This window comes from Dendrobium catenatum, unplaced genomic scaffold (assembly GCF_001605985.2).
Source record: "Dendrobium catenatum unplaced genomic scaffold, ASM160598v2 fragScaff_scaffold_699, whole genome shotgun sequence".
In the NCBI taxonomy this organism is placed as follows: Eukaryota; Viridiplantae; Streptophyta; class Magnoliopsida; order Asparagales; family Orchidaceae; genus Dendrobium; species Dendrobium catenatum.
The window spans coordinates 76,847-103,383 of NW_021319161.1; the positions used below are offsets into that span (position 1 = coordinate 76,847).

General features: G+C 34.1%; 2 protein-coding genes across 3 annotated transcripts; one reads left to right on the top strand and one right to left on the bottom strand.

Annotated features, from left to right (window-relative positions):
• The first annotated feature begins 355 nt into the window (after positions 1-355).
• Positions 356-11,585, top strand: LOC110113535. Its single transcript, XM_020846168.2, has 2 exons — positions 356-3,926; positions 4,020-11,585. The coding sequence occupies exons 1-2, from the start codon at positions 3,085-3,087 to the stop codon at positions 4,663-4,665; spliced, it is 1,488 nt and encodes a 495-aa protein (XP_020701827.1). The 5' UTR covers positions 356-3,084; the 3' UTR covers positions 4,666-11,585.
• On the bottom strand, positions 11,462-24,275 carry LOC110113531 (macrophage migration inhibitory factor homolog). 2 transcript variants are annotated; one of them, XM_020846162.2, is made up of 4 exons: positions 24,071-24,275; positions 12,004-12,204; positions 11,860-11,918; positions 11,462-11,685 (listed from the first exon to the last, which is right to left on the bottom strand). In XM_020846162.2, the coding sequence occupies exons 1-3, from the start codon at positions 24,179-24,181 to the stop codon at positions 11,865-11,867; spliced, it is 366 nt and encodes a 121-aa protein (XP_020701821.1). In that variant the 5' UTR covers positions 24,182-24,275; the 3' UTR covers positions 11,462-11,685; positions 11,860-11,864. The 2 variants fall into 2 exon arrangements, with proteins under 2 accessions (XP_020701821.1, XP_020701822.1); XM_020846163.2 differs by lacking the exon at positions 11,860-11,918 and having other exon boundaries at positions 11,481-11,685; positions 24,071-24,271.
• Between the last annotated feature and the right edge of the window lie 2,262 nt (positions 24,276-26,537).

The following is a 26,537-nucleotide window of genomic DNA, read 5'->3' on the forward strand; positions in this document are numbered from 1 at the left end:
GAGCAGGGTTGTGTGGTAACGGTAAGATTGAGCAAGGGTTGCATGCACATGAGGGTTTTGTAGCCACGGAGATATGAAGAGGTAGAGTGCATGTGAAGTTTAATGAAATTGAGTTGAACAAACAAGCTTTACAACGTTAGGAAGGAAATTTTAAGTTGTTTATAATAATTTCTAATATTATTTTATATATCAAGAGGTTTACAACAAACTAAATTAGGATTTTGAGTAAATAAATTATTATCTAAATTTATATTAAATATCATTAATAAAAATAATATATTTAATATTATTTTTAGTTATCAATTTTCTTTTAAACTTTTAAGAAATAAAGGTTAAATAATTTTGTATATTTAATTACTTGAAATAGAGAATACTTTGATAATTTAAAAACTATGGCGATGAGAACGTTTTATACGCAATCACAGTTTTAAGCAAACGACAACAGAGTAGATATTTAAGTTAATTGTTTAGTTATCTGAATTATAGGTGTGTGTGTATATATATATGTAGAGAGAGAGAGAGAGAGAGAGAGAGAGATAATTTACTTAACTAATTTTAGTTATATAAAGAATAAATTAGATTTATTAGGTAATAAATTAGATTTATTAGGTAATAAATTAGTTTTATGGGAGGAAATTTTAATTGCTTGAAGTAGAGAATACTTTTGATAATTTATAAACTATGACGACTATTTTTTTTTTTTTTTTCAAGCTAATAAACTATGACGACTAGAACGTCTTCTATGGAATAATGTGTTAAGCGAAAGACGATGTATATTAAATGAATTGTTAAGTTATTTGAATTAGAGGTGAGTATTCTTTTTTTTTTTAATGGTAATAACATTTATTTTTATAAATCTCTTATACATGTATTATTGATATTTACTCATAATTTAATTTTACCATTATTCATGATTATCGCTATTATAGACCGTTCATATTGCAATGAATGATATGAATTTTTTATCATATTATAGCCTTAATGAGAAAAATTGTCAAATTAATCTCTATATCATGAAAGTATTTTCTTTATATTATTCGATAGTATAAAATGTACAAACCTGTAAATAAACCATAGTGTTTTCATGTTTAATTAATTAATGCACTTTACTTATTTCTTCTATATAACTTAAGTGTACAAATAAAATAACTATTTTACCTTTCTTTTATTTTCATAGCTTTGTCAATTAGAGGAAGAAATTACAAAATATCATTTAAAAAAAAAATTGGATTTCATTTTTCAAATTAGAACTTAATAGAAATTAGTTGCTCACAAAATGAATGCATTTAATTTATTCTGCATATTATGATTCTATTAAATTTTTTGTTATATTTGAATAAATGATTATGTCATTATTATGTAAATTATATAAATTTTTTAATATAATTAATATTTATTACATCATCTAGTTCAATCTCAATTGAACTATTCTTAGCTCGTTGTCCGGTCTGATTTTTACAATATTGCTTATAAATACATATTTCACTTTTTACGAAATGAGACCTCTATTTTATAAGACATGCCTCACACCTTATATATCTTATAATTCCAATACATATGCCCATATTGGCACCACCATATCCTCCCTAACACCTATCAATATTTATTTCACTTTATGAAATGTGTTCTTCCTAATATCCTCGTTTTTTTATTACTAATTACTGAAATTTTTTTTTACTTCCCAAGATTTGAAAAAACCATACAACGTACCCACACTTTTTAAAACTATAAAATTTAAAACTCCATGCTCTCAATGCATCTACAATAATGATCCAAAATTAAGCTTGACTTGCTTCTCAAGAAATATGTTTGACAAATAGCAACAGCTCTTGCCAAGATAGCATGATGCACTGAACAAAACATAACTAATAACTAAAAAATCCAAATTTCTAATGCCAAAAAGTTCATCTTTTAACCTTATTTTTTTTTTTTTTTTTCATAATGTTATGACTTAACAGTAGTAAAGCTATCAAAAATAACTTATCAACATTCAGCTTTTCTATATAATTTGGAACAACGGAAACTCGACCAAAAAGCATTCTTAAATCATGTAAGGCTTCCTTTGGAACGGCTTTCTTGCTGCTTCTAAAAACTGTTTTAAGAAACAGTAAAAAAGTCATCCCAAACGCAACCTCAAAATTCCGGTGTGCCGACCGATGTCTACGGTTTTCTTGCAGCGATTAGATGCTAATGATAAATGCAATGAAAACTAAAATAACCGCAAGAGTAACCGGAATCTGAATAAACATTATGATAATAATCCCAGGGAAGATATTTAATAAAAAATGAATACATTATAAAAAATTACTGAATTATATAACAAAAATAAAATCAGTTAATCAATAGCAAGATTCAATCCAAAAACAAAGATATTAGAAAATGTTGTAAATGCAGATAAACACAAAATAATGGAAGAAAATTGAATCTCAGCTGAATAAGAGAAATTCACATTTCTGGAATTCAAGAACAAATCTTTATTCCATGAGTCATTGCCAAATTTTCAATTCTTCTGTTCAGAGGGCATCCATTTATAATAGATGAAAACCTAACCAACGAAAATTTCCACAGAATCTGGAATTATAAATTACTCAATAACTTACAATATATTCATCAATTAGGCTAATTGGCACCTATATTAGTATCGTTTCTCACTACTAGTGTTTCAATATTTTTATTATCTTTTAATAAAACTTTCTGGGGGTATTTATCACCTTATTAATTCCTTATAAAAAGCATAACAATGTATTCCATTTATCTCTCAATATGCAATGCAATTATTAGCTTCCAACTAGTTTTTTTCTTTTACATTGGAGATGAATTCATAGCGTCGCTGTAATCACTCACTCACTGGATGTTCAGTTGGTCACATGTCTATTTGCATTGCATCAAAATCCTTCAACAAATAAAGAACCTGCTTTATTCCACAGATTAGGAGTGTAGAACTAATTTTGGAATCGAAGTTTGGCCACTTTTGACTTTTTCTATGGAAGAATCATTTGACTTACTCTACAAATAATTAAACTATTCTTACTGCTGTCCTTATAAGTGAAGGTTTGCTGCTACTAGTTCTATCTCAAAAACAGCATGGCCACTTCTCATTTCCTTGATATCTGGGGCTGGATTAATAACCTTCCTTCCATCACCCTATGGACTACAAACACGAAGTCTCTCTGTATTTGCTCCTCTAGATCAACAAGCCCCTCCATGAATCTCCTAGTCACAAAAATCACTCCAAATCAAAGCATTGGTGTCATTTTCTCCATTTATGTCGATTTCCGGATCCCAATCTCTCTTTGGTCCTCCAACTTGTTAGCCTTCAAATCCAAAAACCGACAAAACCTAGAAGAGATTCGAAGCGATCTCTTTTTTGATTTGGTTAACAGTGTCCTCAAGTATGACCCCTGCAAGAAATCTTCACCAAGATTTCTAGAACTACGAGAAGAGTTTGACGACACCTTCAATTTTGTATTTATCACACTAGCATTCTTAGTTTGCATCTATGAAGCTCCTCAAGATATCCGAGGGGGATGCCTTGACACTCTAAGGCTTCAATTAACGACTCCAAGAGCTCGAGAGGCATCGAAGCTGCTCATGAAAGCTCTTGGGTCCAACCTTGAGGAGAAATGGATGAGATCATTGAACCTCGCTATAACTAATCAGATAGTCGAGCTTAGAGCCACAAATCACTCATTCAAAACACCTTCACCATTGTTTTCATATGCTTTTTCTACAGTTGGGCTATGGAAAGTGCAGTGCTACTGCCCCATAATAGCCATGAAATTGGAAACTACAAGCTCCAGGATCGCAGATGACCGCTTGTTATTCTCTCTCAACAACCAACAACTTGAGGCTGTGATTCAGCTTGCCTACATGGTCACGTATAGCAAAAGTTGGATAGATGTAGTGGTCAGCATAGACAATATAAGGTAGAATGAAATACAATTTGCCCAATAATTGTTAACACATAATAGAAAAATGTATAAGTATACTGCACCTAACTAGCATTTTTCATATGGCAGGTGTGATGTGAATCCGCTAGTTCCTGAAACACTATTAAATGAACGAGGGTATGGCTCTCAAGAGAAGCACTTCCCGTCTCGAATATCGCTGCAGCTCACTCCGACGGTCCAGAATGAAATACTCTCAGTATCTGTAACAAAATCATCGGAAAACCCAACCCGAGAAGTGGGAATAGAGAAATCCATTGAAGGTGGTTTTGACCCTCCCAATTCATATATGGGCATCACAGCTACAGCATCTGAGTCTGTAACTATCAGCATTAAGCCATGGAAGTTTGAACAATCAGTGTTTGGCGACACTGCAAACTTGAATTGGTTTCTTCATGATGGGGTGAATGGAAGGGAAGTCTCCTCTTCCAAGCCATCAAAGCTCGCGCTTCTCCAACCCAAAGCATGGTTTAGAGATCGCTACTCAAGCGCTTACAGGCCCTTCACAAAACAAGGAGGTGTAATTTTTGCGGGAGATGAGTATGGAGAGAGTGTGAGATGGAGAATTTGTCAAAATGCAATGGGGAAAAACATTGAGTGGGAAATCAAAGGCGAGATTTGGCTAACCTATTGGCCCAACAAACAGAGAACATTTCATAGTGAAACTAAAAAGTTGGAGTTTAAGGAGCTCCTTGATCTTTCACTTGTCAAAGCATAGCAGACAAAAATCATGTATATTTAGTAACTAATTTGTGCCTCCTTATCATATATTTCTGTTTAAATCTGCATATTATGATCTAAAATGTATCTCACAAGTTAAATGTAAGTCTTTCAAAATTAATAAGCTGGCACAACAATAGCATGATCATTATTAATACCAAGTTTTTTTTTTTTTTTTTACAGACACAAACTATGTAACATCTTGACTCCAACTTATCATTATCACAGACATACTAGAAGCACAAATTGTCTATCAATGACTCATCTTATAATAGCATTTCTATCTAATATTATACATTGTTTAAAGAACCTAAATCTATTTTTCACTATTTTCTCTTCATGAAATATTGCTCTCATCTTCCCTCCAATTTAATCATTTTCCAATCCAACCTTACTAAAATTCTCGTTTTCTAATGAACCGGTTATGAGAGTAGATGTATTAGATTTGGCCTATGTTAAGAAAGATAGAGGTAGATCTAAAAAATTTTGGTTAGGAAATATTATAAAAGACTTTTTTTTATTAGATTGAAATGAGAATTCAACTCATAATAGGATAATGGAGAAAAAGGATTCTTTTACATTTTAATACAGCTTTATGCTGGTAATTATCACCTGATCCCTTTACAAAGTATAACAAGGCTCAAGCAATCATTTTATCTCTCAATGTAAACTGAAATTATTAGCTTCCGACTAATATTTTCTCAAGTGTTGGGGATGAATTAATAGCCTCCCTTATATCACTCACTGGCTGTTCATTTGGTCACATGTCTAATTGCATTATCACTGCACTTCATCAAAATCCTCCACACAAATAAAGATTCTACTTTATTCCAGAGCTTAGGAGTGGGGGTGTAGAACTGACTTTGGAATCAAAGTTCGGCCACTTTTGACTTGTTCTATGGAAGAACCAATTTATTTAATCCACAAATAATTATAACTCTTTATGATGCTGTCATTCCACGCAAAGGTTAGCTGCTACTAGTTCTATCTCAAATTTCACGGCCTCTTATAATTTCCTTAATACATGGGGCTGGATTAATAACCTTCCTCCCATCACTCTATGGAATACAAACCCCAAATCTCTCTGCATTTGCTCCCCTAGATAAACAAGCCTCTCCATCAATCTCCTAGTCAATAAAATCCCGTAAAATCAAAGCATCTGTGTCATTTTTTTCTATTTATGTTGATTTTTGGATCTCGATCTCTCTTTGGTTCTCAAACTCATTCGCCTTTAAACACAAAAGCTGACCAAGCTTAGAAGAATTGCATTGATCTCTTTTTCGATTAGGCTGACAATAACCTCATACATGGCCTCTATAAGAAATCTTCACCAAGATTTCCTATACCCAAAGAAAAGTTTGACAACATCTTAATTTAGCAATTCTCATGCCAGAAAACTTATTTTGAATCTAAAGGCTCCTTAAGACATCTGAGGGGGGTGCAATACTCCTAAGGCTTTTAAGTAATGACCCTAATTTGCATCTACAAAGCTTCTCAAGATAACTTCATTGCAATCTGAAAATATTTAACAAAGACAAATCAAAAGATAATTTCATTGCAATCTGAAAATATTTACACAGTTGTTCTATGGAAAAATTACATAACACTCATCCTCCATCATAACTTGAGCTATTGAGGACATCCAAATTCTCATAGGATGGTGTTCGACACTGGTATGTATCAATCCGGCATCCTTTTTGGTCATTTCTAGATGCAAATGTTAAGTTCTACCTCCTAGTCATCTTCATCTTCTTCTCCTTAATGTTGTTGTATGAAGTGCTATTAACCAAAAAGATAATCAGTATAGGATAGAAAAAATGTGAACACGGATGATGCCCCTAAAGTATTTTGTTGCACCGGCATGGGTTATTATATAATCACAGTAAGAAAATCTGCTTTGTTGTGAGATAACTATACCTCTTTCATGTAATCCCATCCAAGATTGAAATATGAGCCCTTGATCATGGGATTAGCCAAAAGTAAAAATTAAAGCTTCTCTTGATAGTCCTAACAGATCATTTGATGTAGCATGAAGGCTTGCCCCTATCTCATCTTTAACATCATCTACAAATTCTCTAATACTATCCAAGTGCATCATATTTCATAACTATTAGATCTCTGAACCAAATATATTAACGAAAAACATCATTTCGCTTGCATCTCATCTATCTCCATCATAGAATGGTTAGAATAAGTTCTCCATTTGTTATATGGTCTCTTGCTATAATTAGTTCAGTAGCTTTTTTGTGTAAACTTATTCAAATCAGTTAAAGAACAAACATAATTACATAAAGTTGTTCTATTAGTAGCATAAGACAGGAAGTTGTAGGTAATTGTGACTCATATTAAAGCAGACAAAACGAGGCCCAAAATTTACCGTAAATAACAAGCAATTACACAATCATTATTATAGGAATATTTGGCATCCACATCATAAGCAAGCCAGTGATTCCACAGCTCTATGTACAACTAATTATAATCTAGCTGGTCAACATCTGTCTTTCCTCTACCATCTGCGTGATTAAGATTTGAATCTATTTGATCGACATCAATCTATGGTTGACCTTCAAATTGCACAATCACATTATCATGTAGGTGCAACTCAACATGCTTCAAAGACATTAATGGGACTCGTGATCGTCATATGCTACAACCCAGTGCAAATTTGGGATAGAACAAGAATCAAAGAATTTGAATATGGGGTTAGAAAACCTAGAATGCCTAGATGAACACATTAAGATCTATAGCAATAGCTGATTTGGATAGATAATTACATAATTCAATTGTTGTACCAAACTTTTCGTAGAATATCCAATTTTTTTATGATAGAATCATAGGGCTCAACGTTATGTACTAAAATTTCCTTAAACTTTTCATCATTCCATTTTCAATTTTCGTGAGATTTTTTTTAATACATCCAAAACATATTGAATGATGCAGATATCAATATAGATTTACATCCACGGAATTTTTCTAAGATGCCATTGGGGTTTAATACATGCAAAGTGGGATGACTAACATGCAATTGCTTCCCAAGCCCAAACCTACAATGGATGCAAACATCCAGGTATTAAGTTCCAATTATAGATGCAAAAGTACTATATCATTTTATGAGTGGATTGGAAACATTCTTAAATTCTCTATCAAAGGTAGATACTACAAATGAATTTTAGAGCCATATCATCTAATGAGTGGATTGAAAATTATTCTTAAATCCTCAACAACAGTAGATACTGCAAATGAATTTTAGAGCCAGACGTACTAAGCATTTGAAAGCAACCAATTATAAAGAAAATATAAGCAAGAACACATCGAAATAATTCCATCTTAGTCATATTCATATAAGAATCCCTTACGAGTGTCCATAGCAACCTACTTACTGGCATACAAGTCAACACAGATACATGTCTCATATTAAACTTAGACGTGAATTAATAGGATCATGATATACAGCTTCAGGAATTGAATGTTATACCAATAGGTCGTCGCAACGATCTAGCCATGTGGATAGTTGTAAACCGGTGCCAACAACATAGTAGTGAACAAGTGATTATCTATATGTCTAAACACCCATATGATGCATACATCTAGGAGAGTGACGATCATCTCACTGATGTGTAAATGAAAGGTGTTCACCATGATTATTAGTAGATTGCGACCTAAACATAGAAATTGAAGATACCGAAGATTGGTGATACGTGCGATCTCAAAGGGGTCAATGTCTTGCCATGAGCAAAAGGCTAATGGCCTCTAATATAGTTCCCTAATTTCAAACGAATAGTAACTTAGTTAAACCATGTTCATTGAAATATGAGATATGGTGAACTAGAGAAGTATTAAAGAATGGGTAGATGAGACTGCAGATGAGACAAAAGAAAACCTCAAACTACACAAGGTATGCTAGATGTAGAACCATCAAGAGCATCTCTAATTTTTAACTAATCCTAAAATCAATGACCATCTTTCAATGGATGGGATGGATCCACAAGAAAGGGGTGCAATCATTCCACAACAAAGAAAATTAGTATGGTTATCTAACAACTCCGCATCAAGGAAACAATCTAAAACATAGGTACCATCGATGTTCTCTTTTTTATTTCATTCCTACTTTTTGGTCAATAGCACTCTCCAGAACAACAATAAGAAGAACGAATGATGCTAACTAGGAAGAAGTTAATCATGGTCTTCGAGAAAAATAAAGACGATGACTAGATCGATACACATCAACAGCGCACAATGATATAGGCATTATCATTAGCTCAACATTATGATGGAGGTGGATTGGTGTTGTGTAATTTTTGCAAAAAAAACATATTCCTTAGACCTGTCAATTTCGGGTTACGGGTCGAACCCGACCCGACCCGTAACTGACCCGGCTTTATTCGGGTTCGGGTCAACCCGACCCGGTTTTATAAATGGGTCGGTTTTCGAAACCCGAACCCGACCCGCTTCGGGTTCGGGTCAACCCGACCCGACCCGTTTAGGGTTTAGGGTCACGCGAAGTCTCGGAGCGACGCGGGCAACAAGGTGCGGTGCAGCGAGCGACGCGGCAGCGCAGCATCGGGCGCACGGGACAGCGGCCAGCGGGGCAGGCGGGCAGCAGCGCGGCAGTGCGGGGCAGATGGCATCGCGGGCGGGGGCAGCGGGCGGGGGCAGCGAGCGGTGGTAGGAAAATTCAAAATTTTTTTTTAAAAAATGGGTTTTCGGGTTGACCTGGCAACCCGTCGGGTTAACCCGAACCCGACCCGCTTCGGGTTCGGGTCAACCCAAACTCGAAAATTCTGGGTCAGGTTCGGATCGGGTTTTCGGGTCGGGTCCAATATTGACAGGTCTAATATTCCTAAATTATATCTCCCTCATGTTCCTTCTAAAAACTCTATTGAACCAGAATCATGATTCACAAAGGACTAAAAACTTAATTGAATCATAATCATGATTCATAAAGCACTTTGGGACTCACCTGTGCAGCTATGCTTTTCCATGGGCGACTAACAGCCCCAAAAAAATGCTAAAAGATAGCTCGTGACCTTTAAATTGCAATTTTATGAACCATAACATGGTTCACAAATTAAGACTAAAAACATCCATAAGATTATCGCAGAATTTACAAATATAAGGTTCAATTATGCGCAATGGCAATTCTAGAAACATATTTAAGTGAGCACACTACAAATCAAACTTTATTATCCTAAATTCCATTCTAAATTACAGTAGTTATTGTGAATAAGTGAAAAATTAACAGCAACTCAAAAATGCCTCTACTGGTCTCACTAAGACCGTGATATCAATGTGTGTACAATATTGCATTCTACCTTATAGCTTTATGTCATGCTTCTTTTATTTTTAATATTTTTACTCAAATCACAAAAGTTTGATGGGATGTAAAGTCCCCAATCAAATAAAATAGGGAGAAAGGCCCATGCAAGTAAAGACAAGTGCCCCTAATGCCCCTGACTTGAATCAGCCCATGATTTAATACAACTTCAGTACAATTTTAGTGCAACTACTTTTCCTACTGCAGACATTTCACTCTCCATCAAACTTGAGTATCAATAAAAAAAATATGCAAGAAACTACAATGTATCTATATTTAAGGTGGGAAATAGAATTGGAAGGCAAAAAAAACCAATGCACAAGTAGAAAAGGCTTCAAAAAGGTATTAATAAATTTCAAAGTAAAATTAACAATACCATAGGAGCTATTTGGGATCACTTTTTTTTTTATATATTTTGATTTTTAATACTTTGGTACACTAAATATATATTTTTATTGAGGAAATTTGACTTTATATATTCAATGACTGCTCAATGGACTAAGTTACTCGAAATAGGTTTGAACATATCCAAATTCTGGTTTGAACCTATGACCTAATTAAGGAGTTTGCAATAGGAATAGAGAGTGAGAAGGAGAAGAGTATTTAGCGAGTCCTTGGCGGAATTTCACCAAGGGTATTTTGCAATAGAATTTTGCCAAAGATATTTTGCAATGGAAGTTTGTGGAAGGTATTTTGCAATGAGAATTCATCATAGGGTGTCAACGACACCCGGTGTTTTTTGACGAGAGTTCTCATAAGGCATCAATGGGATTTGCGAGTGTGAAGGAGAAGGTATTTCATGATGGGAGTTGGCCTATAGCATAGACTATTTTGCAACGAGAGCTCAATGATGCACTACTTGGAGCGGGAGTATGAAGGAGAAGGATATTTTGTGATGGGAGCTTGCCAAGGGCATCCAACGGCACAACCATTTAAAGCCTAGTCCACATGTACAAGAGGATGTAATTTCATCCAAAAAGAACTTTTAGGAATATTTCCCCAAGAAATAAAGAGTGGGCATATTTGTCCACTTTTGAGTATTAAGAGGCATATAAATAAAAATTCACCTTTATTTTTATTCAGTATAGAATAAAATGATTTTTGTAATGATAACAGCAATTACTGGCAGTCGACATTCAGTGGAAGTAGCAGCTGGATCTGATGGCTGCAATTAGCGGCCTATAGCTACCAATGGTGGCAATCATAGGTGGTGGTTTTAAGACACTGACACCTAGCGATTGAAATTTTTCTCTACATATTCTGACTCTTTGCAAACGTTCTGAACCGAATCATAAAATACAGAGGGTTGATGGTAAGGCTGAGAAATCTAATCAAACAACAAGGAGGTGAAAGCCCAAGCCAATGGGAGCAGCACATGCCCTGTCCCAAATCTCCCATTCAAGCAACTGACATCAGGACAACAAAAATAATTGAAAGACTAACATAATGCAGTTAATTTACCTTCTGCAAACTTTGAGCATTGCTCAAATGGAAAACGCTTAAAAAAGGTAGCAATAAAAGCCATGTTTTAAGGTAGCTGGTAAAGTTAACAGCAACATAGAGAAACATTTGCATACAGCATGATAACAAGCAAGCAAACAAAATATATATAACAGTAGCTTTCAAGCATTTAGGACCAAATCACTGCTAATCACTCAGCTGGACATTCTAGAAAGTAGATCCATTCCACCCAAATGCTGAACCCTGCATAAAAAAAATTGAACTATGGTAAACTTTAGTATGAAGGAAACACCAATTTATAAAATGTTTGTACAGATGAAGTATAGCACTGACAAACTATTTCTATGGATACTAAAATGATATTTGATCACAAAGCTAGGAGCACTGCAGGATTATAGATAGTAAATAGCAATTTACATGATCTATTGCTGGTGTGTAGCATGTAAACACTGTTCAAATTCCTGAGTTTGATGAGCCTAACAATAAGCAGAATTGCAATGAGAAAACTAAAGACTGGATACAAGGCATCATTACATTGCCTTTAGGGGTAGAAATGCTTGCCTTTGAATCATAAAACTTCAGAAAGTAACGTGACTTGGGAACAGACAACTTGGTCTCAAGAATTGTGGCAATAGCAGCACTTAATTTCTTGTTCACATCAGGATTCAATCCTCCAATAGAAACTAGTTCACCATATGCAGCAGGCTCCTCGGTTCCACCAAATGATATAGGCACTGATCCCTTCAAAACTATCATTACATACTGTAAAAGAAGAAATCCCATAAGCAAGCTTCAAACATACTGGATAAGAACTTTGTGCAACACTATGCAAGTATATGTTAATAAAGGACAAATAACATAACAGGGAAAAACAAGATTCACAATGCCATGCATAATAAATCACTCAAAGGAGAAACTCACACAATATCAATAATATTACCCCTAGTTTCTAAAATTACTTCAAATGCATTGAAATTGCAGGCCAACAAAGGAACTTGATGGACCGGTCCAGAGTCAGTCAAGCCAGTCCCGCCTAGACTGGCTACTTTCTACAGCAGGCGAAAAGCCCACCTGCATTAGGTTTCATGCTTGTGTTTGCTGAAAGGTGGGGCCCAATGAGCTATTTCAAAGGGGTGATCGGGGAGAATTAGGAGGGATTAATATGAATGGGCTGTTTTGGGATTTGCATTATTTTTTGTTTATCTTAGGTTAGTTTTCATATTTATGTTTGTTGAAATTAGGTTTTCGTAAGTCGTGAGTGCTCTAGCCGGCGGCTAGGGATTTGGGAGAGTCGGATCTTCCTCTCAAATTAAAGATCCAACTGTATCTTGCTATTTTCTTTCATAATACTTGCAATAAAAAATTTTGTGGTGTTTTTCTTCTCAAATTCTTCTTGTTGTTCATTGATTTGGTGGGAATTGCTTCTACTTCCTATGAAATTGGTATCAAAGCGGTGTCTTGGGCTGAAATAGAAGTCTTCCTCGTTGATTTCTGCTACATTTCCTCTCCGATCTTGTTGTTTTTGATGTTTGAAGACCAGATTCATGTTTTTTGCTACTTGGAGCATATAGATCTGGATACGTATGGCGTGAAAAAAGGCAGAAGTGTTGGAAGGGGGAGATTGGATAATTAAAATTTCAAATTTCAAATTTTCAAACACAAATTTTAACAGTCCATGAGAAGATCGATGGGAAATTTGCCATCATGGAAGAGATAAAGAAAAAATTCCTCTGGGGCCAAACCAAAATGGTGTCATCGGAGGTGAGAGAAGCCGCCAGCAACCAAGGGAGCGGGGAAAATCCCTAATCCGATAAGGAGAGGAGAAGAACAAGAGTTGGTGATCTAAAAAATAATAATATATAAAAAAGAAGAGGTGGAAATCTTGGATAGAGAAGAGAGAATACCTCGTCTAGAACCCATTCCTAGGGAGGAGATAGGTAAAAGGTATGGGGAGAGGAGTGAGAGGGTTGGGTAAGAACGAAGGGGTGCTGAATTTGAAAGAAGATAAGCAAATTATGGCCGAAGGGATGCTGGTTTCGAAAGGATTAGGGGGAGTTTGACGATGGGTTTGGGTACGAGCATGGAAAGGATGATCGGGACACTTGGGGAATGGGAAGTTATGAAGGAATCAGGGGAAGCAGAGAGAACATAGATTGAGGAAGCAAAAAATGCATGTTTTTTATGGAGAGAATGCATATAGGTGGATCTATAAGGTGGAGAGATATTTTGTCGTCAATGGGTTAACAGAAGAGAGACTGATGGCAACTGGCCTGTGCTTGGAGGGGAAGGCATTGACATATTTCCAGTTGAGAGACATGAGGCAGCCCATACAAAGCTGGAGAGAGTTCAAGGACTGACTGTTGAGACGTTTTCGAACCAGCAGGGGAGTGGACTTCCATGAGCAGTTCTTCACTATGATGCAGGAGGATCAGTGGTGGAGTATCGTGAGAGATTTGAATACTTGGATAGCCGACGGGATTAGATTGGAGGAGGGGAGAGACATCACTCTTTCAGTAAAGCCGCTTATACAATAGTTCAGTGAGATCTTTCAACCACCTCAAGAATTTTCACCACCAAGGGAGTAGAAGCACACCATGACCTTGAGGGGGTAGAAGCACGCCACCACCTTGAGAGGAGGGGGGGCAAGAATGATGAGATTAAGAAGCTGATCCGTGAGATGTTGGAGGTAGGGATCATCAGACAGAGCGTGAGCCCTATTTCTAGCACAATTTTATTAGTTAAGAAGAAGGATGAGACTTGGAGATTCTGTGTGGACTACCAAGCCCTGAATAAGGAGACTGTGCCAAACAAGTTTTCAATGCTAGCGATAGATGAGTTGTTGGATGAGCTATGTTGAGCTGCGGTATTCACGAAGATGTATCTGAAGTCTGGGTACTATCAGATTGGGATGAGAGAGGAGGATATCCCAAAGGCTGCATTTAGGACACATGAGGGACACTAAGAGTTCTTATTAATGTCGTTTGGGTGTTATAAGAGCATTAGCTGCGAGCCAACCTGAAGAAGTGTTACTTTGTGGAGTACTTAAGGCACATGGTATCTCAGGAGGGGATGGTTGCTGATCAGGTCAATATTGAGGCTATGTTAAAATGGCCGCTACCTAGGACTCTGAAGGAGTTGAGGGATTTTCTAGGGTTGACTAGGTATTACAGGAGGTTTGTGAGTGGATACAGCACTATAGCGTGGCCACTGACTGGGCAGCTGAAGAAGGATAGTTTTATGTGAGGCGAGGAAGCTACCTCTGCCTTTGAGAGATTGAAGAAGGCCATGACCACAATACCTATCCTGGCCCTACTAGATTTCAGCTAAGTTTTTATGGTGGAGACTAGCACATCAGGTTATGAATTAGGGACAACGCTCATACAGAATCACAGGCTAATAGCTTACTTTAGCTAGGTGTTGACACCAGAGCTAGGTTGAAGTCATTCTATGAGAGGGGGTTGATGAACATTATGTTAACTATTTAGAAGTGGCGGCTTTACTTGCTGGGCTGACATTTCATCGTCAGGACAGACCAGAAGAGTTTGAAGTACCAATTAGAGCAGATAATGGTGACCGAGGAGCATTAGAGATGGTTGTTCAAGTTGTTGGGATATTATTTCGAGATCCAATATAGGCTAAGGCTAAGAACAAAGCGAATGATGTTTATCCAGATGTGTGGGGGAGGTTCAGGAGTTACCCATTTCGGTATAACTGATATTGGATTAGGGGGCTATTAAGGAGGAGAATGTGCAAGACGAGGAGATGGGGGGATTAGGGCAAATCTGCTGAGGGATGAGAGTAGCCACCCGAGCTATTTCCCAGAGGGGAGAGATTATTATACCAAGGGAGATTTGTGTTGCCACATACCTAGGTCCATATTCCTCACCTTTTGCAGGAGTTTCACAGGAGCATTGTTAGGGGTCATTCATGGGTGCAAAAGACGTACAAGAAGTTGGCATCATAGTTAAATTGGAAGAGGATGCATAAGGATATAGATAAGATGGTAGCTAGATGTGAGGTATGTTTGAGCCATAAATATATGGCCATGGCTCCGGGAGAATTATTGCAACCTCTAGCTCTCCCAAATAGAGTGTGGGAGATCACTATGGATTTTATAAACGAGTTACCTAGATCTGAGGGTTTATAGTGATTTTGATGTTGGTGGATAGATTGAGCAAGTATGCTCATTTTATTCTGATCCTTATGAGATACTAGAGAGGATTAAAGCACATGACATTTTCTTTTATTATATATTACTATGCACATGATATTTCATTTTCCAATGTAATTAATTTTTTCCATGATACTCTCTATTTGCCAATCTAATTGTTTTTCATTAACCTTCATGTATAATGAAGTTAAAAAATCTTTTACTCTAATTATATGATATTAGGCTTTTTAAAGATGTTTTTGGCTTGTATTATTGTGATGTAATAAATTATTCATGATTTTCTTTTTATCATTATTTAAAATAGCACATGTTGAGCCATTAGTCATGCACTATAGTTTCAATGGAACCTTACACCATATTGCGCACCATTCATTATTAGAAAGAATAATAAGATATTTCACCAAAAACAAAGCTTTTTCACATAAATATAAAGTAGTTCCCCATCAGCCATATTCCATGTGAAACATCATATCTAGGTGAAATATCTTTTTCTTCTTTTTGTTTGAGACACATTATATATGGGAGAAGTATAGGATATCTATATGAAATAGTTAATTGCAGGAAAATTTTTAGGATGTAATGTTAATTGAAATTAGGAGGAAAAGTCAAGCATCATAATAATTTTAAAAGGAGAAGATACCTAAATACATATTTTAGAATAAGTAAAACAGAATTAAGTAGCATTGAATATGTGAAATTGTTTGTCGAAGCCGCTTGAATACGCAAAATGATTTGTCAAATCAAGTCTATTGCGAGAAGCCATTTCATGCAATCGACACGCTAAACTGTTCATCGAAGCATCCGATGTTGTTCTTCCACAAGTAACCTACTAGCGCGCCAATTTTGTTCACAAATTAGGTAGGTTATTGTGACGGCACATGCAAATTCATCTCGCTAGTAGATTTTTTGATCCAAAGCACATTTAGTGCTGCAAATTTATTGATCCAAAGCAGATATGGAATTATTTGTGGCCGCCAATTGTATACTATTATTAATTTTTCAATTTTCTAAATAAAATTATTTTCTTACTTTTTTGTTTTATTGCCTAATTTAATATTTCCTTCAGTTGCTATAAATAAGACATCAACTGAAGAACTACTTCAAGCTCTCATCTCCAAAGCAAATGAGAAAGCAAGGGAGTTGATGATCAAATTTGAGCAGAAAAGCTGCTGCATTTTAAAGGTAAGCAATTTAATATCGAGTTACTCTAATGGCATTATCTATTTTTTAATATATATATATATATATATATATGTCATTTAACATATACTCCTATGAATTCTAAAATTTTTAAAATGTTATGATTAACTAAATTATTAAAATGCTAATTTAATTTAACTATTTAATATATAAATTGGATTTAATGTATTATATAAAACCTAAACATTAAATATTTAACATAGTAGATATTATATTAACTATAAAAATAGATTATATCCCATTAAATAGGATGTTCCTAACTTAAGTAGGTTTATAATATTTAATATGTAATATTTAAAATTAAATATTATATTTAATATTATATTTATTATATCCAACAAATATGCATTTGAGTGCTCTTCGATCTAATTTTTCACTATTCTGACTGTGTTTGTGAACATAGGCAGTGCACCCAAAGATTATGGGTATAAGATTATTGTGTTCGAAACTCGAGATAGAAGGAGAATGAATATCCATTAGTATTTTTAGTCCCAATGCTTTTGAAGGTAATCAATGTATGAGATATGTGGCAGTTAGGAGGGCTTCCCCCAAGTAGAATTTGGGTATATTGCAATGGAATAGGAATGCACGGGTGGAGGCTAAAAGGTGATCATTTTTCATTTCTGTAATCTCATTTGGTTATGGAGTGTAAACGCAGGATAACTTATGAATGATACTTTTGTTTTGAAAGTAGGAGGATAGGGTTTTATTAAAGTAGTCTTTTGCATTATGAGAATGAAATTTTTTTATTTTTACCCCAAATTGGTTCTGAATAATGGTGTGAAAAATGGAAAAAATGGTGTTAACATCATATTTATTTTTAAAGAGATAAATCCAAGAAACTCAAGTACAATCATCAATGAAGAATACAAATCAGCAAGCCCCAGACATGTTAGGGATTTTTTAGGGTCCCCAAATATCACTATGAATAAAATAGAAGAGAGTATCACATCTCTCATTTTTATTTGAAAAAAAAAAAAAACTTATGTTAACTAATTAACAAGTTTCAAAATGAAAATGTTCATTTTCCAATTTATAAAAAAAAATTGGATACATATGTTTTCAGACATCAAAAGATAAATGTCATGATCTAAAATGATGAAATCAAATAGTAGATTTTTTATCAACTAGGGATAACATATAGTATCTATTTTTAATGCTCTTGGATTTATTCAGCTCTTTTAGGTAGTAGAGTTCAGCTCTCTCCTTAACTAGTCCAAACTTCTTCCCTGATCCTTGATCCAGAAATAGGCAACAAGTATGGTTAAATAGTACTTGACCATATGGTCACTGGTAACTTTTTGTATAGAGATTAGGTTTGTGGATAATTGAAATAAATGGAACACATTTTTTAGAGTGAGGGAAGGAGATAAGGATATGTCTCCTTGGCTTGCAACTGTAGAAAGAGAACCATTAGCAATGATGATTTTCTTATCACTTGGGCAAAGAGTATAATTGATGAAGTGGTTAGTGGAGTGTGTAATGTGATCAGTGGCTCCTGAGTCAATAATCCATAAACTTTTCCAATGATTTTTAGAGGTACTTAATCCAATAAATATAGGAAGCATAGCTAAAAGTGCAAGAGAAGAAGATGCAGGAGAATTTTCAAGGAATATCAAAAGTTGTTTTAGCTTATCAATATCTTTTTTATTGAGCTCTATGAATCTAGACTGTGTATCAAAGATGGGCTGAGTTGTTGTAATGTTGTCTTATGATGTGTTATTTTGTCCACTTCTTTGGTTTCATTCTTTATTAGGGGGTTTTTCATATATCTTTCAACATGTCTCTTTTGTATGTCTTGATTTCTTGCAATAGCTAAACCAAAGAGAGTTTTCTTTAAATTTCGAGTCTTTACATTTTTTCTTCTATGGTGCTTCTCTGATCATTACCATTGTTGACCCTTCAACAACCTTTGGCTCCAACATTACTCTTCATGGGCTTTCTTCAACGCGAATGAGAGAAATGATCTAATTTAATGATGGTGTCTCCTCTCTACTGAGGATCTTGACCAAAGTTGTGAAACTGGACCGGACAATGAACCGGAAGAAGGAGAGATTCAAGGTTCGACCGGTCGAATCAGGGTCGAACCAGATAATGTAAAAAATAATAATATTATTAAAAATTAATAATATTAATAGAATAATTACGGGAATCTAACCTCAAACCATATAATTCTAAGAATTTAAACTATATAATTTTAATAGATTATCTCTCAATATAATTAAATTAAATTGAAATGATGAATATATAATATAATTATAATTTATAAAATATATAGTTTAATTATATTATATTTATGAATATCTAATAATTTAATTATAATTAATTTTTACATTTAATTATAATTATAATAAATGAGATTTTTATAATATACATTATAACAAATTAAATTTATAATATAATATATAAATTTATAATATTAAATTTACAAACATGTAATAAGAATAATATTTAATATAATATATAAATTTAACTGCGAACCTGGACCGGTTCACCGGTTGAACCTCCAGTTCACCGGTTGAACCGTCGGTTCAGTCTGGTTCAGGCCGGTTCTCTATAAAGCCGGTTTTTAAACTGGACGGGATCGGACAAGGGTCGGTTCACGGTTGAACCGGTCGGTCCGGTCCGATTTTTAAAACCTTGATCTGGACTCTCATCTGATCAAACTCTACATTAAGTCCTGCAAGAAAAGTATATATTATCTTTCTCAATAAAGTTTTTCAAGATGACAGCATCTTCTGAACACTTGGTCTCTATGCATCTGTAGTGATCAAGTTCTTACCATAGGTTTTGAAGAAGAGTGGCATATTCTGTCACACTCTTGCTTCCTTGTTTTGTGCTTCCCACCTTGATTTTAATTTCAAAGATTTGGGCAGCATCCCAAGCTTTTGAGAACGTTTGTCTAGCGACATCTCATATGTCATTTGCAGTGGATAGGAACATAAACGTATCACTAATTTATAGAGTCATGGAATTCCAAAACCATGACATAATCATGGAGTCCTTCATCCCATGGCCAAAAATTAATATCTCCCTCTTTTAATCGTCCTCCAAGGAGGTGATGTATTTTTCCTTTCCCTTTCAAGTAGGTCTTCACATATTGAGACCACTTTAGATAGTTCTTCTCATTTAGGCGATAGAAAGGTTTCATGCTTTGGAGATTACCTCATCCTTGGTGCACCATAGAATCCTCATTCCTCAATTTGATCAAAGCTCTGAGAGGAATTACCTTCATACATTATGGTGTCAAAAAAGATAGTAATGAAGACTATCTATAATCATATCCTCAATCTTCTGGCCCCAACAATGAAGGCCAATGCTTCTTTGAGTAAATAGGAATTTAGTAGATCCTATTTGGTTCAGTCAACCACGCTCCAGGTCACAATCACAACTCCGTTCGGCTCAGTTGCATACGCAGGAAGCCTACTTGCTTGGGTCGACTCCTTCATAAGACTTGTGCTCACAACTTGACTCTAGACGCACAAACAAGAACGGACCTTTCAGGACCGCTCGGCCTCTTCTTCCCGACACACGAACGATAGCTTCTAGCTCTATCTTGCATCCAATTTTGCTCCAACAATGATGTGAGAGCTGCTCGTCCTTCACTGGCAATGTTCCGCTCAGTTCCTACGAATTCCAGGCTTTTGACCTCCTTTCTTGATCAGCTCTTCCGGTGATGAAGGCTTTCGACCTCCAAGCTTAAAAAGGATTTTATTTTTTGTGCAGAATTTAAAACTATCATTTTTGTTATTTGGCAGGATTTAGGATAAATTATGATTAAATCCTACTCAAATTATTGATGTAAGTTTATGTAAGATTTAAAATCGTCATTTTTGCTATTTGACAAGATATTAATGCCTAAATTTTACTATAATCAAGCCATTATTTGTTATTTAATAGTATTTAATATTAATAAAAAAAAATTTTCTATTGTGCACTGTGTTTAAAAAGGCGCGCACTACGCCGTGCGCTATGCGCTATGGCTCCACGGGGATTTTTGCGCTGTGGTGCGCCATTCGCCACTAACAAATATGCTTCCTTCGTATCTTCTCTTACGAAGGTTTGGCAACGATAATGGCAAATGAAGGCCGACTATGGCTCTGATACCATGTCGAATTCAGAGATTTGAGAGGGAAAAACCTCACCCCTATTTATAGATCTATACAAGATATCAAATAAAGAAACTAAATAAATTACAGAATCAAACATTATTGTCCTAATACAATCCAATCAAGTATTTTTGTCCTAATACAATCCTTTTCTAAATCATCCACCTAACAATGGAAAGAAATTGGCGTGATTCATGGGAGCCTCCCACGAATCCCCATGGAAATCATCGACTGGGATTAGCAGTGGAAACCATCAGCTGGGATTTAACAGAATTAAATATTTGAGTACATATTTATTATAATGTTATCACTAAATATTTAAAATTATATTATATACTAAATATTATATTATATCTTATATTTAATACTTAACAATATAAATAAATATTATATTAACTAATTAAATTTTATATTAAATATTTACTGATATAATAATTAAATAAATATTTAATTATAAGTTATAATTACTAATGAAATTTATCTAATTAAAGTACTTAAATAAAATATAATTAAATTAAATTAACATTGTAACAATTTAGTTAATTAAATTATTTTAAATTTTTTTATAATTCATTTAAGCATATGTTAAATAACATTTCTATGCTTATATAAATTAAAAATAGATAATGTCATGAGAATAACTCGATATTAAATTGTCAACTTTTAAAATACAGCAACTTCTCCACTCAAACTTGATTTTCAACTCTCTTACTTTACAAATTGCTTTGGACAAGAGAGTTTGAAGTAGTTCTTCAATTACTGGCTTATTTATAGCAACTGAAGGGAGCATTGAATCAAGTAATAAAATGAAAAATAAAAAATTATTTAATTTAAAATAATGAAAAATTAATAATTGCATACAATTGTCGGCCTTAAACAGTTTCATATCTGCTTTGAATTCACGAATTTGTCGGACTAAATGTACTTTGGATCCAAAAATTCACAAGCATGACAAATTTGTAGAGTGTCAATTGCGTGAAATGGTTTTGTGCATTCAGCATGAAACCATTTCACGCACACGACTAGATTCGACAAATCATTTTGCGTATTTGAGCGGCTTCGGCAAATGATTTCAAGTATTCTATGCTACGTAATTCTATTTTGTGTATTCTAAAATACTTATTTTTCGTATCTTCCTTATTTAGATATCTTCTTCTTTTAAAATTATTATAATGCTCGGCTCCTCTCACTATTTATATTTAATACTAAGCTCCATTTAAAAATTTTGCCAAAATATAAATCTAGCAATCATGACTCGTACAGATAGTGCGACAGCAACATTGTGAAAAGCTAAAGAAACTAAGGGGCTATTTGGCAACCAACACGATTTACCTACTTAGGATTTAGTAAATCCTCGGGTTGTTAAAACCTGAAAAACTGTTTGACAACTTTAGTGATAAATCCTATTAAATCCTGTGAAACTATTTAGCAATATAATCCAGGATTTAAGGCGGTTAGTTCATTATAAAATTAAATACATTACGTTTTTAATATTAATTAACTCTTAAGTAAGATTATATTATTAATTTCTATCTTGATAAACATCAGTAAGTTGTAATGATAAGTAATATCATTAGAATCTTGCTTAATTAGCAATTAACATAATTAAAATTTTATTTATTGATTATAGTCCTAATTATCAAAGTACTTAGTTGTTAATTGATTAAGTAGTTGATATATAATGAATTAGCTAATAATTTTTTTAAATAAATAATTATTTAACTAATACACCTAGTTAAAATTTCATTAATTATTTAATTTTTAATAGTTTTTATTTTAAATTATATTAATTAGGATGATTATATTAATTTTAAATTAATAATTATATTACTAACTATTTAATTAAATAAATTTGATGATAAATTTATGCACTAAATATAATATTAATTCTTTAATTAATTTACTTAATTATTAATATTTTAAATTATATTAATTAAGTTAATCAATATAGCTTAGAGAAGTCTAGGGCTCACTGTGAAGGTGACTTTCTCCCTTTATTACGCTCATTCGGCCAAATCCCGCAAATCCGTCGAACTACAAGATTTAGTAAATCCAAGATTTATGGCAAAAAGAGGGAGATAGAGAATTTATTCCGCCGTGAGATTTCGTCTAGCGTAAATCCCATTTGGCAGGATTTAAGCAAAATCCTGCTCAAATCCGGCATAAATCTTGTTGACATACATCACCTAAAAATTAAATAAATTAACAAAAGTGGGGGTGGGGAGGGGCTTGAGAAAGAAAATTAAAATGGGAAAAGAGTAGTAAAATAATCAGGTGAAGCATCAATGAAAGAAAGGTTAATCAGAACAACATCAATGACTAGATTAAGATGCAAAATCAACGGGAAAAGAGTAGTAAAATACTCAGGTGAAGCACCAATGAAAGAAAGGATAATCATAACAACACAATTGACTAGAGTAAGATGTAAAATCATGGACATGTGCAACAATTTTGGATAGATTAACAAATTTCAAGTCCATTTGACACAAAAATCTAAAGGACCGGCTTGGACAAAATATCATAACCTCTCAAAATCAGGGGAAAAACATCTAAGCAGATCTGGAAACATATTCAAGATTATTTCCTCCAATCCGATGAATTAGTAAAAATTTGACGGTATACTGGTCAGATCTACGCAACCTTAAAAAAATAATAATAAATAAATAAATAAAAAGAAAAAAAAAAATCTACGCAACCTCAAACCGATCCTGCCTAGTATTCTTCTTCTGGAAAATGAAAACCAGTTATAAAGAAAGAATATTAGAAACTTCAAATATCAAAATCCAAAGCCCTAAACCAAAAAGAAAAACGCAAAAATCTGCAAACCAATATAACAATCTAGCTTCATTTCACAAAACCCTAAACCACAGAACCGATGCAACTCCTTCACAACTGATAAAAACATTGAACTTACTTCACCTAAAATAAAAAATTAAAATACAATTGCAAAAACAAACATAAAAAGTGTCGATAAACATCTCTCATCTTCACTCTTCAAAGCATACTCAGCACATCGAAATGATAATAACAAAATACAAGATGATCAAAATACTACTAAAGATATCACCAGACATTACATAAATTGATAAAAATATCGATGACATGAAAAAGAAGTAGAGAGAGAGAGAGGGATTAAAGAAGAACTCACGGCTTCGGGCTTGTTGATGAGCTTGGCTACAGTTTTGGTCGCCTCAGAAAGGATGGATGAGGTGTCTACGCCAGTGAGGTCTACGTTTGTGGAAAGATTGAGGCACGGCATCGCTTCGATCTCCTTCTTCTTGCTCAGACCAGCTCTAACTTCCTACGCCTTTTGCGTCTTATATCTGGTGCGGACCTCGTGACTTGTTCATCATCGGGTTAGGATAATAAACGGTTAAAGATTGCACCGCGTCAGTTATCGCTTAAAGGTGTTGATCTAAATGTTGTTTTGTTTAAATACAAAGTGGTATAATCTATTTCAAATGTAATGGTTTTAGAAATTTTAATATTTGGTTGGAATATAAAGTGTATCAAAATAAAGTAAAGTGAATGTAGTGTAAATAATTTAAGGGTGTGTGGGACAATGTTTTTGTTGATGTACGTCAAAAAACACAACGAAGTTGTGATTTGGGGTCATGAGGTCACGCTCTATTCTTAAAAGTTTTCGCGTCCCATGGTTGATTTTCCTGTCCGAAGGAAGCTTCTCAAGTTCGTCTGCTTCCTACTATTTGAAGCTAAGAGGAAGACAAATGCCCTTACAGTTATGTGTGAAATACCCTGTCGTCTTCTTTCTCCTCTCCAAGTTCGATCGTATCAGCCCACTTCCTCATTTTTTAATTCTTTGTGGCCCATCTCACCACTTCCATAAGCCTAACCTCAAATTTATGTTAGATTTTAAGTTGCTCAATTTTCTCCAATACCCACCTGCAATAAGTCCTTAGCAGCATTCTGCACTGCTAGTAAGCTCAGCTCTCTTCATTTTCTTCTCTCTATTTTTTTTTATTGAAAATTACTTTCTTCAATTGGTAGGTTAAATTTTTGTTCTCTTCATTTACATGTGGAATTCTGATGAGAGATTAATTTCGTAGTTCTTTCTTCATATACGCGCACTTAAATCCCCAAATATTTATCATGATTAAGTTTCGTTCCCTTCCATCCCTATCTGCTATTACTTCGTACAACTTCAATTTTTTGTTCACAGATTTTCCCCCCCTTAAGTCTCTCCATTAATCAAAGCTAAACATAATGGTTTGAATTTGTTTGCTAATTATCTTGTTTACCTTATCCCATCTTGGTCTATTCAATGCAAAGTCATATAAAAAACATTCAATTGCAGCGTTGTGGTTTTATATATTTTTACACTTAAATAAGCCTTCATGGAATACAATAGCCATTTTGGTGATGTTATTACTTTATTTTTTTAATACATGTAAAAATGCAGTTTGCTCGGTTTTCATTTTATTGAATCCACTTATTGATAGTCTCCTCTATCTTTTTTTTGTAATAATAAGGTCATACAATGGGTAAACCTAAAGATGAGGGAGCTTCTGCAACTTGGGAGCATGGTGTTAAAATGGTTTTTTTCAATTTATGTTTAAAGGAAATTGAACTAGGAAATCATCCAACCATTCATTTTAATAAAGTTAGTTGGATGAATTTAATGAAATGTTTTCAAGAGAAAACAGGAAGAGAGCATGATAAAACATAATAAAAAAATAAATGAGATCAACTAAAAAAGAATTTGAAATTATGGAAGAAGTTGAAGGGAGGTTCAACTGGATTGGGTTGTGATCATAGAAGAAAGACTATTGATGCCCCAGATGAATGGTGGAAAGAATGGTGGAAAGAAAAATTACATGTGACCATAGAATTATTACATATTCAAATATGTATTCATTTTAAACTTCATTTTTGCAGTTTCTAACATATACAATTAACTACGCCTTATAAGTCATTTCAAATGCAAAAAAAATTAGATGTTGTGGTCTAGAATCCGAACTTGAGGATAAGCTCGACATGGTGTTCATGGGGGTGGTTGCTACTGGTGCTCATGCATGGATCCTAGCCAAGCTGTTGAACATCATAATTTAGGGGTAGATTTTCAATAATTAGATAATGTTAGTATTTCTTCTTAAGATCCTTTACAAAAAATATATGACCTTAGTGATTGCTCGCACTCAAAATGCCTTGCAACTTCAACTTCTACAATTCGTAAGAAAAAAAATATATGGTTTCCTACAAAACAAAATTACACAACTTGGAAGTGCATGTACAAATATTGGAGCAGTATCAAATGGATCACAATCAACAACCTATCCTCCATCACTCCCTAATGCAATTAAACTGCTTGATTATATCACATAAGTATTTGAAGATATACCAATTTACTTGTACTCAATAAAACTGTTCGAGAATCCTATCAAACGAGAAGTGTTCATGTTTATATTGCCTGAGCGAAGAATTCATTATCTTCATTATTGCTATGAAAATCAAGATGCATAGTTTTTCTCAATTTCACATATGTTCTTACTAAGCTCTTTAACGTAAATTCCAATTTCATCCAGAAAACTTTGTTTGGTTGTTATAAACAGGTTGTTTCATTTACTTTGAAGAGTTGTACTCCAAATAAAGAACCA